Source organism: Anser cygnoides, chromosome 1 (assembly GCF_040182565.1).
Source record: "Anser cygnoides isolate HZ-2024a breed goose chromosome 1, Taihu_goose_T2T_genome, whole genome shotgun sequence".
Lineage (NCBI taxonomy): Eukaryota > Metazoa > Chordata > Aves > Anseriformes > Anatidae > Anser > Anser cygnoides.
The window spans coordinates 79,202,700-79,215,230 of NC_089873.1; the positions used below are offsets into that span (position 1 = coordinate 79,202,700).

General features: G+C 41.7%; 1 protein-coding gene across 24 annotated transcripts in view; it reads right to left on the reverse strand.

Moving 5' to 3' along the window:
• SOX5 (SRY-box transcription factor 5) overlaps window positions 1–12,531 on the reverse strand; it is a 643,266-nt gene that overhangs the window by 156,638 nt on the left and 474,097 nt on the right. For 22 of the 24 annotated variants that reach the window (XM_048046777.2, XM_048046774.2, XM_048046778.2 and 19 more), the window contains one exon: window positions 4,555–4,641. The exons of the other annotated variants lie outside the window; for them this stretch is intronic. In XM_048046777.2, coding sequence (XP_047902734.1) covers window positions 4,555–4,641 — 87 coding nt within the window. The remainder of the gene's footprint in view (window positions 1–4,554; window positions 4,642–12,531) is intronic. 24 annotated transcript variants of the gene reach the window in all.

Here is a 12,531-nt window from a genome sequence, read left to right on the forward strand (position 1 = left end):
CTCTCATGCCCCATCTTCCCAACACAGAAGCAAGATTAGAGCCTGGGCAAACACGGCTCTATCATACATCAGACACAGTTGGATGTAATACCTGCACCGATACTTCATGTAACTTGGAGCACTGGTTCTCACACAAAACAAACGTCTTGTTATCATGCATTAAAGTTTAGGATTGGTAGGCTAATCTTGCTTTCAATTACACTCATAAATCTGGAGTTACTCCGGTAAAGTCTTTGGAGTCACCTAAATTTAAGTGGATACAAAGAGGAGCTGAATTTCCCCTAATGGTAATCTCTTTGACAGTGGATGCCGAAAACCGTTTGCCAGGCTTGTTTAGGAACTAACCTGTACAACAGAGAGGGATTTTTAAACAACAGAAAATCAGGTTCAGGCTTGCCCGGCCTTTCTTGAGAGATTCAGGCACAATCACTGTTAACAATGCCTTCACTTCAACAGAAAATCAATTCAGAAAGATTAGAAACAAAAGTCAGTTTAGCCTTTTGTTCCACACGCCTATTCAAATTAGCTAAGTGGGGAACACACAAAGTAACGTATTTATACTTCTTGACAAATCCCGATAAGTGAGAGATGAACAAGATTAGCAGAAAGGCTTTGTGAACACCGGGGAAGTTTTAAAGAGATTTTTCATGGAGGACGAAGCTGCCTCACTCCCAGCCGCATAGGCACGACCGCATGCCTCAAGATGCACCTGGCCGCCCGGGGCCAGCAGCCTCCCCTGAAGTCTGCTCAGAGGAGGCCCAATGCCAGCACAATGCAAGTCTCACGCCTGTTTTCTAAATATGGGGATGGCCACTGATACTGAAGAGCCTGGAAGTATACTTCTCACACCTTAGGCTAGCGATGCTCCATCCTGCATGCTGCACCTGCCGCACTTGGCAGCAGCATTCGGCAGCATCGTGTCGGAGGAAAGCAGCCACTGCCACGCGGCAGTTCACAGGCATCAGAAGGCTCTGCTGAGAGGAGCCGTAATTCTCGTCCTACAGATGATCTGTCTGAGAGCTGAAGTTCTCTCTGCCTCGACGACTCCAATAAACTGCATTATCCATTAATAACCCAGAGGCCTTTTGAGCCCCATTCTTGAATATGATGGATATAAGTAAGTTTGAACAGACCTTAACCAGTTCAATATATAGTTTTACAGTTTCATTTAAAAATATTTCCATTTAATTGCAAGTTTGTCGGTTTTACTATAGACTGACTTGTTCTAAACAGAGTAAAAATTGTATGGATTTCAAAAAAAGAAATTCTTAAGAAATACCCATTGCCAAACTCGTATTATTTGTTTAAACCTATTCCACCTCTCTAAACAAACAGAGGCATTGGAATTAAATTTTTACAGATACGACAGTTTCTAGACTTTGCCCCATTTTCAATATAAGGGTATTCCCTTGCCATATCTTTCAGTCAAGCCCTGAAATGTCTTATTACATTTCCCTTTCCTTTAATAGCTGGACATACACAGATCCTTCTGACTGAGATCTTAAAGTTTATAAGCAAACCTTTGCAGATTCTCTGTGATGGATTTCCCATTTTACAGGCAAGCAAATGAAGAAGAGGGGATTTAAAGCAGCTACTGAAAGTAACAAAGCAAGTAAGAGAACTGAATACAAAACTATAGTCTGGTGACTTATTCCCACCATTCACAAACTCCTCTATCTTTAATAAAATATTATTGCTTTCTAACTTAAAAGAAATAACACTAATAGAAAATAAAGTCTTCCACTTCATCTCCCTTTCTTTTAATCTCTGCCAGAGAATAAAATTCAATGGTAATAACACAGACTTGGGCATTAACAATATGTAGCCTAGCGCTGAGACTTTAGCACATGACATACTAAAATTCCCCCAGATCTAATGAAAAACACAATGAAATTTTGAACAGTTATATGGAAAAAACGATTCAGTGCATAAGACAGTTGGGCAGTACAGCTTCTAGTGCTGTCCACATTCCAGGGTGTATTAATAAGACACTACTTGTGCAGTGTTTCCAAATATCGCTAATATAGAAATGAAAGAAAAAAAAATGCAGCTGCCAAGCCAAATATAGAGAGAAGTTAATTAAAAAATCACAACTGGAAAACTTAATAACTGCACATTCATGTAGAAGGACAAAAACATTTTCTAGTGTAATATATGGGTGTTTGTACACACATACGTGAGTATAAAACAGCTCCACTTGCACACCTTTCATGTTGTCTTACTAAATACAGCTGCAATACAGCTGACCCATTGTTTGTTGGCCGCTCATGGCTGGCGGTGCCATGAAAACCGCATTCCTGGGCACTAAATAATCAGCCTGTGTGACCCCCCCAAGAACCTGTAAGTCAAATTCATTTACCCCCAGAGGGCAATGCTCTATTGTATCCTCCCTCCTTTCCAGCCACCTAGGAACAATGGACAATAATTGCAACTGTCACGGCAGTCAGTAGGAAAATTAAACCAGTGCCTGTTTTCACAGCTTACTGCCAAACCTGATCCAAACACCTAATAACCATGCCCCCCAACCATAGCACCACAGTTGCACTAAAAAGTCTCAGATGTGAGGCTTTTGAACGGAGCTGCAGAACAATAACTCAACTTGTGTTCAAAATATGAAGCTAAAAAAACAAAAATTAAAGCAGAGAAAACTATTCTTTGAGGCTGTGCTGTTGCTCCCCATCCTCCCCCCGGGCGAGACTGAAAGGACTGTTGAATTTCTTTCCTGCTAGCATAGAGCTACTGCTGCCGCTTTCAAGTTTAACTTGTGAAAGGGAAAGAGAGGAAGGAAGAAAAGAGATTGCCCTCCAAGAGGACAAGATCACAGGGACTGGTAGCAGACTGCCTTCGCAGTCCGCAGCACTTCTCAGTGCAGCTTCAGCTAGTCCGGAAGGAGAGAAGTGCTGGGAAAACTCCTGCGAGCTCCAGCACACCAGGAGTTAAAGCACCTCCAGAAATCCTGCAAGAATTGCCGAAACACACCCAAAAGTGGCTATGAAAGCCGCCAGTGTGTCCTTTAGGCCCAAAACTTCTTAAAGATTCATCAGTCCATGGCAGATGATGCTGTTACTTCAGAACAATATACTTTCAAAGAACAGAAATCACAGGTAAGCCCAGTGGCTACCCTGTTCTATATGACCTGTTGCTCTGCATGCACGGAGAAAATGCGCTCGGCTCAGTGGGAATGAAGAACACAGAGTTTGGCCCTCGGTTATAACAGTAATATCACAGCCCATTTGGGGCCGATGCACAATATTCTGTTCTAAAGTTATCCTACATATGTAATGATTTTTATTTTATTTTTATTTTTTTTAAATTATAGACCCTTAAAAAGAAACTAGGGGAAGCAAGTGGCATACTTTCCTACTTGTGTAAGTCAGAGGACTAGAGCAAATTAATGCTGGTGGCATATCTGTGACAAGCTGGAAGGCACATATAACTAGAATAACATAATCTTTGCACACTGACACATGTATTAACCTCTCAGAGCATGTCATGTTGCAGTCTTTCCTGAATACTGCCCACCTCTTGCACAGAAGGTCCTTCAACCTGACAGGCACAAGGTCTTGGAGCCTGTCTGAATGAGGATCTCTGTACTGGGGACACCATTAGTAAGCAAACAAACCAAAAATAATGAAGAGGGATAAAATCTCATTTAAAAGCATAAAAGAAGGGTTTAATTTTAATCTCATTCTACTTTCACATTTCCAAAACAACATTGGCTTTGATTTTGCTACTCCGGATGTACACTGATAGAAATGGGAGAAGGATCAGACTCCCTGCTTCTTTTCAGAATAATAATGGCTGCTCTGAAAACTACATTTTTTTGCCACACAGGTATTTTGAGCTGGTTCCTCATCACAAGTGTTCAGAAAGAATGATTAAAAAATATTAAATTACATGAAAACAAACAACTACAGGTTCCCTAAAATGACCTCATATATATAAAATGGGGAAATATCTTGGCAAAGCAGAAGCTACTGCTGCTGGAGAGTGGTCAAATTTTGTCATTTTCCTTCTGGAGTACGGCTTTAAAAGAACATGCTTTAATGCACAGATGTTGTACGCTGTCTTTTAAAATCTGCACTGGCTAATTTTGGTACCTAGAGATATCATTACACAAACTTTGCTCTTTTTTTTTTTCCTCTACACATGGAAAAGTCAAAAAAATCTCCATCATCAAAATCTGTACAAACATTAACAGGGACTTCTGATCACCCTCAGATTTCAGAAGCTGAGTTCTGCTATACTCTGACACCACGCATAAGCCTGTGTTTGATACATGAGTTGACTTATTTTCAGTCCAGGAACAAGATGCATCCTCTTATAATGCAGAATGATATGTGCAACAACAGCTTTATATAAATTAAATCACTTAGGGCAATATAACGTTTTATTTATTTACATTAACTACAGATGGAGAGCATACACTTCATTTAAGCCTCGAATTACCATGTTTCAAGGGGAGGGGAAGGAAGAGGAACAAACAAACAAAGTTCCATAAAGCCCATGATATAAGTATATTAATTCTCAGTTGTAGCACAGAAAGAGTGTTACCTTTTATTTCTCCAAAGTTCCCTGATCCCATGGCAAGAAGCTTGTCTTTCCAGTCCTTTGATAGTAGCTTTTCAATACTGGGAGTTTCTGAGTGAAGGGGGGGAAAAAAAATGTAAGCAAATCAACATGACTGTCTCCACAATAGAACTCATTAAAAGTCTATCTGCTAAAAATAAGGCCAACCCTATTCTGGGCCCCAGTTCGTAATGACTTCATCAACAAACTGATAAGAGGGGAGGAAAAAAAAAAAAAAAAAAAAAGAATGTGTTTTGTCACCTGCTGTTTCAAAACCATTAGCTTTTTCCTCTTGTGGAACAAAGCCATGGTAATTCCGTATGACAATGGGCACATATAAACCTGCAGTTCATTGTTTTTCAATTTGGTGAACAAGTTGCTGCTTATAATGGATGCCTGTCAATTTCTGGGTGTTAGTCTGCAGTCAAAAAATAATTATGTTGATAAAATGCAGAGTAAAAAGAGGGAGAGGGAGAGAGACAGAGAGGGAGAGAGGGAGAGAGAAGCAAAGAATTAGCTCCTAAATCTGCTACGTGTAATTATATCCCTCTGAGTGTTTACAATTACATCCACTTTATAATGTGTGTTTAAACATCGCATGGTGGTAAGCATACTGTGGAAAGATTTTCCAGTAACACGCACATTATAAATAATAATAAAAAGTTGGGTATGAAAAAAGCTTTAAACGACTGCAAAATCCAGAGGGAGAAAAGGCACTGCTTAGAATGGAAACCCATTATTTGCTCATTTCAGATTCTATCACTTCCTTTAAAAATAAAATAAAATAAAATATATTCGTTCGGTATTTTCAGCAGAAATGCAGCGAGGGTGTGGATGGGTCTGATATTTATGTCTATAACTCTTGTATTCTGACCTTTTTTGTGTAGAATTTTAATGCATAAGCAAATATAAATGCTAATAAAATTCAGAGAACATTAAACTCAATTCCAAACAATGTAATTGTATATTCTTGTCAGCATTTAGATGGGTACACAATTACAATAGCTTTCAATCCCACGATTAGCACTGCATTCAGTTAGAAAATGGAGTGTACTAAAAGATAAGTGTCCCAGTATGCTCCATCTAAATAACAATACCCACACTTATTATCTGGATCTAAGACATATACTGCTATTCTCCACATTCGTGTTTATGTGTATTTGTATTTGTTCAGACATTTGTTTACCCCCTACTAGGAGCATAAAGGGAGTACATGTTAACTTATCAAAGGGACCGTCTGGCCTAGAGACCATACAATTATTAGCAACTGGTTAATTTTCCCCACAGTAAAAACCATTACGAGGAGCCTTCATTATCTCGTTTGGCTAATCCCACCGACTTGCTTGAAGCCCCAACTCCGAGCTCTTCCGAAGAGGCGCTGCGAGACCCCGGGGGGAGGCTTCCAGCTCCCCCCAGCGCTCCCCGCCCGCGGCCGCGGCCCTTCGCCTTTTTTTTTTTTTTTTTCCCGCTTTACTTCCCGAATTTCTCCTCCACGAAGCCTCGGGGAGCGGCGAGGAGCCCTCCACGAAGCCTCGGTGGCAGGGGGCGGCGAATAGCCCCGGCTCCCGCTCGGCAAGGCCGCCTCACGCACCGCGGAGAGCCACCCGCCGCCACCGCCCGCAGTCCTCCGCGCTCGGGCTCACTTGGGGCGAGCGCCCGTGCCTCTGGACGTAGCTCTGCGTGTCAAACGAGACAGGAAGGCGGCTACGGAACCCCCCTGCGGAGCCTGCGGGCACCACGTCGCACTTTTCAGCCTACTGTCAGAGCAGCCCCTGACAAAGCCGTTCCCCAGCGGCTCGACAAAACGTGCGCGGCGCCCGGCGGGGCCTGGCCCGGCCGGGGCCGTCCCCGCAAACGGCGGCGAGGAGGCGAAGAGCGAGGGCCGGGGAGCGCCGAGGAGGTGGTCCGAGCTGATGCTCCGTGCTGCGGGAGCGTGAGGGCTGTGTGGAAATGTAACGGCCCCGAGCGTGGAACAGGGCGCGCTCACCTCATCGGCGTCTCCCCTGCTGAAGGGCTGCGTGTTAACTTCTAAATATTATACGGTTTGCCTTTCCTTTCGCAAAAAAACGCGTAATCGTGTTTAATCGATATACTAACTTAGATTCGAGCTCCTCTTGGTTTGAACCGCAATTTTCACTTAAGCACAATTCTGATACAGAACCAGCAAATAATTGTCCTGCTAATACTTAAAAAGAACTTTAATTCTTAAATACAATAGCTTCCCTGCCTGTCTTGCTTCACAGAGCTGAAGAGCTGTATTAAATAACAGCTTGTTTAATTCTACTATACACCGTGTTAACATATTGTACTTGCATAAAATATGCTATTCACACACTCAACCTATCACATTTCAGTAACTGCTTGTGAAATACATTATGCACCATATCTTGGAAACAAACATTTACTATGTCATTTATGAACCCCATTAAAAAAAGAAGATTTGAAATGTATACATCTTAAATAAAAATAACTGCTTAAAAGGTTATGACTGTAGAGCTTTCACAAATTACACAGAAACAAACCTAGCTTTTGTTCAGCTTTTTTCAGGCTTCTTTGGGAAGATGATGCGCACAAATTAAGAAAAGAAACACCATACCTTGCTTGCGAAGCACTCCTCAGGATTCATTAGAAAGTCAATAAAACTTTTAAGGCCTGCATGTACACTGTGCAGTTTGAAATTGGAAAAGGTGGTCTGCACACAAGAACTGTTGCTATGCCTAGTCCCTTCTCTAGCACTCGTTTTCCTCTTGGATTTAACAGAACGATTTCACCACATCTGAGTTACAGTGCTATGGGTTTTGGACATGCATCAGGACAACTATGTATTATTACAATCTGTATTTGCATTCCAAACAGCTACAGACGGCATGCTCTGCCATTCTGCGTATCACAACTATTCTCAACGCCTCCTAATTCCATCTTTGAGAGCAGCCCAGGATTAGCCCCACTTCTCTGTAGCCCCACTTGAGCTAAGGAGACCCTCCATTACCTATTTGCAGCATGGGTCCTATGGCACGCAGTAAAACAATTCCCAGTTTATCCACAGCACAGTATGAATACATCTACAAAAAGAGTTGTTCGTGGGTAGTTTGTGAGCAGTAATTCATTAATGTTTTAGAAATATTTTAGTTCCAGAAAGACTACGTAAAGTGGTAAGTGTTATTATAAAAGAGGATTACGGGTAGGGCACCAAAAAGAAAGACTGAGATGGACAGAATAACAGGAGTCATTAAGGAAATGCTGGTGAAGAGGAGACTGACTGGATTAATGCAGATAAAAATGAATCCACAGAAATGATTTCTGCTGTCTCTATTCAGCACGTTTATCAGTCATTAGCTCTTTTCTGGAGATATTTATGTCTCATCTTGCTTCTCTTGTTTTACCCTTGCCTGTGTGAATTGCACGTGCTTCCTTGCACTGGTGCATACGGCAGGACCCTCTGGAGAACAGCCCTCTGAGAAGAGAGAGACGGGCATCACTGTGACAAAAGTCCTCAAAACGAGCAGTTTGTTTCCAGGAAATGGTCTGCACTACAAAGCTGTAGTAAGAGTCACTGTTTCTAGCACTGTCTGGTAGACTTGTTTCATTTAGTCTACTTCCAGAAGTTGCATTATTTTTTCAGGCGTTGATACTCCCTTTTGGGAGTGACTTAATCAGTTCAGTCACATGTACCCAAACCTGCCTGCCAAACCAGGCCCACAGCGCTACCTTCCCTTCAGGCCTAACACCTCTGGTAGCTCTCTTTAATCCATCCTCCAGGGTCACAGTCTAGGAAATCTACTTATAAAAGCTAAGGATGGTCTTCACTGCCAAATCCTTCCCTATAGCCTCTTTCTGCTCTTGCTGAGTATTTACTAAAAGGAAAACTCCAGTCTTTCAGGCTCATACAGCTGCCGGCTTCTAGAGAAAGGCAAGTCATTTCATCATGCTGTAACAGGGTACAAGATGGAGGCTGTTCACATGAGGCACTTCCAGGAGAACAATATTTGAGGAGGAGAGAAGGCAGCAAAGCTCTGGTATTATAAAGAAGGGACAACTACTACTGAAGAGAAGGAGGCTGACATAAGTCAACCATAAGTTAGAGGAACATTCTGAGTACTGGAGCCTCCTGCTTGAATGGTGTCTGAGCTCGGCTGCTCTCCCAAAGAGGTGACCCAAGTGCTCCCTCCTCCATAACTACTGTGAACAGTTCTTGTCCTGCGATGAAAGAGAAAGACTCCTTAGAACAAAGTAAAAGAAAGATGTTTGGCCTCAACGCAGATGATGACATGATCTGTAGCAGGGTGGAGAGAAGCCAGGAGTTGCTCAATACCCAGCCAGACCACCAGACATTTCCTGCCAACACATGTCATTCCTAGAGGAAGGAGTATTTGGTCGGCATAAATGATCATGAATAAACTTTAGCATTGGCTGATATACCCTCTACTTCTGGCAAGCACCTTCCTTTATATTATGAAAGAGCTGGCAAATACCCTCCCATCCATTATTCACCCTTTTCTTCTGCTATGGTCATAAATATGTTACACCTGTTGGCCTCAGTTCCACCCACCATTTCTACAATCCTCACCTATCGATGCACCATCCCTCTGGCATTTTGTTCTGCACCACAATGAAACTCTGGTTTAAATCAGGAAACACGATTAAGAGCAGATTTCCACTCCTCCTTTAAAAGAATAGACAAGCACATGCAGACACAAAATTCCTGTTTTTATGCACCCTTTTTGGTATGAAGGTCTTACCTATACAAAATAATAAACAATTTTCATAGCAAAGAAAATTAAGCATCATTGTGAAGAAATAGTTGGTATCAGCAGGTTACATAGACATACAGCATCTGCATACACATATGGTTCTCCATCAACAGAATCATGCTTTTAGGGAACTACTTGCAGCTAGGCAAGACACTATGAATCATGAGCAGGCACAACACAGAATCTATTTAAATTTGGAAATCAAAAACCACACAACATACATTTTTCTCTTGCCTTCCAGGAAGCACCATAATTTCTTACTGGTCCAAAAGCATTTTGAACTTTTGGAGAATACAGTAGGAAACACCTCTATAAATGTAAATATTGTTCAAATGTATGACTTAGATGCCACAACAGGAAAACAGTCTGACTGTAAAAATGAAACAACAACAACAAAAAAACAACAACCAACAAACCAAACCAAACCAACAACAAAAATCCACCTTAGGTGTAGTAAGCAAAAATGTGGTGCTAGATAAAATACTAGCTGGAGCTTCGATGACTGGACAGAAAGAAGTACGCTGTTGGTTTCTTTGTTCATACACACAAAATGCTTTTTGGTCTTTGGACACAAATTCAGAGAGCTGAATGAAATATTCAACTTTTGATGAGATATTATGAAGCTACGGTGCTTTGGCCAGCACATCATAGTATGACTCTTACTACACCACTCCATCACAACCACTGTGCAGAAAACAGCTGGGCTACATATGTCCATGGGTGGCTTCCAAACCTACTAAAAGCTCCCTTTGCTGGCAGGGATAGCCAGCCTTCCTGCTCTCAGAGTCTCAAGTCCCACCCCAGCCACATGTTAGTTCCATAGCATTTTATCTCAGAGGACAAAATCAACTTCTCTATCCACAGGTGACCACAGTCACCTGCAGAGCACAATGACATCAGGTTACCATGGTATTCTTGTTGCACATACTTGCATGTTTTCCTGTATGCTTAATAATACCAGAGTTGTTTTCAAGTTGCTGGCTCTCTTTTGCAATATCCATCATGCTGCATTAATGAAGTGTACACTATATGAATGATAAGACATTTTTATTGTGATTTTTTGGCAAAGGGTACTGCTTCTTGTGCTAAAGAAAAATAATTGACATTGCCAGAAGAGGTTCCACAGCACAACAAATACATTATTCAATATTTTAAACCAAAATCAGTAATCTATGAATGCTACTAAAAGCATGATTTTACTCTATCTACAAATATACAAGCAGTTGTTTTTTCCAACTGCTCACTGATGCATACTGCCAGACCTACCGGAAAGTTACCTAAAAACACAAGTACATTTGTTTGGAAGGAAAAAGTTAGAGTACTCTTCAGATACACTATACTACCAGTTGTTGAATTAATTATCCCTTAGGATGTAAGCAAGGAGCCAGCAAACCACAGCACAAGGCAGGAACACATGGCTAAGCAGGGCAGGGGGAGGGCACAGGGACTTTTTAAGATAGGTTTGTGGCCAAAACCAGCATCTCATTCAACTACACCCTCAGGAACAGTCAGGCTATTGTCTGAAATTTTTATAGTTTCCATCACCTGAATGCACTGACGGTTGTATTGTTAACTGTGTACTTTTCAGGCTGTCTCATTTCAACAAATGGTCACCTCACTCATTCACTTTGGGAGCAGTGTCATAGTCTAGATATTACATAAAACACAAAGAAACCAAGTTCGTCATGTAATATCATCCACCAGCCCTTCAGTCTCCCAGCAGCAGAGTCTACATTCATTTTGGAGTTACTTAGGCAACAGTTAAGATTTTCTCAGCTTCCATCCTCCTTATTGGTATAAAGCTTTGTAACAGAGTTTGCTTTCAGAATGTGAAAAATTCAAGTATTTCTAAAAATCAGTCGCTGTAGATTCTTCTGGGGTGACAATGTTTATGTCAATGACCCACCAAGCCCTTCTAGGGCTGCATACCATACCTCTTTCATTAACAGGCTGTTGAGTCAGGGAACAAGCACGCAACCCCACTATCAACTCAGAACAACAAGGAATCCCAGCTCATTCAGTCCCTGCTACTCCCAGCACACTAACTTCTAGAGTACATACCTCATTGCCTTGCATACCTTAGTGTCAACAGACCCTCTCAAGGATACCAAGTGTACCTTCATTACCCCCTCCACAATGATAATCTGTGGTTGCAAGCTGCTATATGATAACAGCCACCTGTGCCATTATTGTCAGTGTGGAATTCATATTTGTGTACCCGTGCGGCTGGGCAGTGGTGTGCTTCACACACACCTCCAAGAACCTGGCCTTCCACACCAAGCCTGGAGCTGCTGCTGATCATCTCAGGTTCAAATGGAGATGTGTCTGCGTTACGGAATACTCATAAAACCAACACAGCTTAATTATTCTGCATAAACACTGAAACAGAGTAGTTTGTAGTCACTGCACTGTTACCCTCTACCAAAATCCTTGTCCTTGCAAAGACAATAGTAGGATATAGCCAGTCCTCACAGCAGAGGATTCATTCAGCCTCTGCTTTCCCAGTCCTGCAGCAGAGCAACTGCGTCCCCCAGAGAAGGGCAATCTGAGGCGCTGCGAATGGTACTGGATACCATGCACAGCACAATGTCTCTTTTGTCAACGAGATTTGTTCGGATTCAGTGCTTTGGATTCCCAAAGGCATTCAGGAGCATAAATCTCATTCTGGAAAGGAATTAGGCTCCTGACTGCCTTTGGAGATCCAGGCCAGTGAGCTGGCCGAAATAGCTGATCGTGAACACGTTCTGCCAACTGCGGCATTTCACTGGCAGAACTTTTGCTTGGAACATCCTTTGCAGCATACACAATCTTTAGAATGATCCCAGCTCCCTGCTACCACCATCTTCTTCACCCCTAATTAAATTAACAGACAAGAAGGAAGCAAGTTATTTAACACTACCAAACTTACAAATAAATAAATAAAAGCCCCCACACACACTTTCCTAACATACAATAAATAAATAAATAAATAAATAAATCAGAGTAACTCACATTGAAACATCTGAACAGCAACATTTTCCTTTTTCATTGATGTTACAATTACACCAGTGGGAATCCTTAGGAAAAGAAGGGCAACAGTAAAATAAAATAAAAATATTCTCCTATGAGTGAAAAATGAGAATTTTGCCTTAATATGTGTCTTTAAACTTTCTAATACTTCTTTAATTCCAGGCATCTCTAAATGAAAGAAGGAATTGATTTTTGCAGGAAA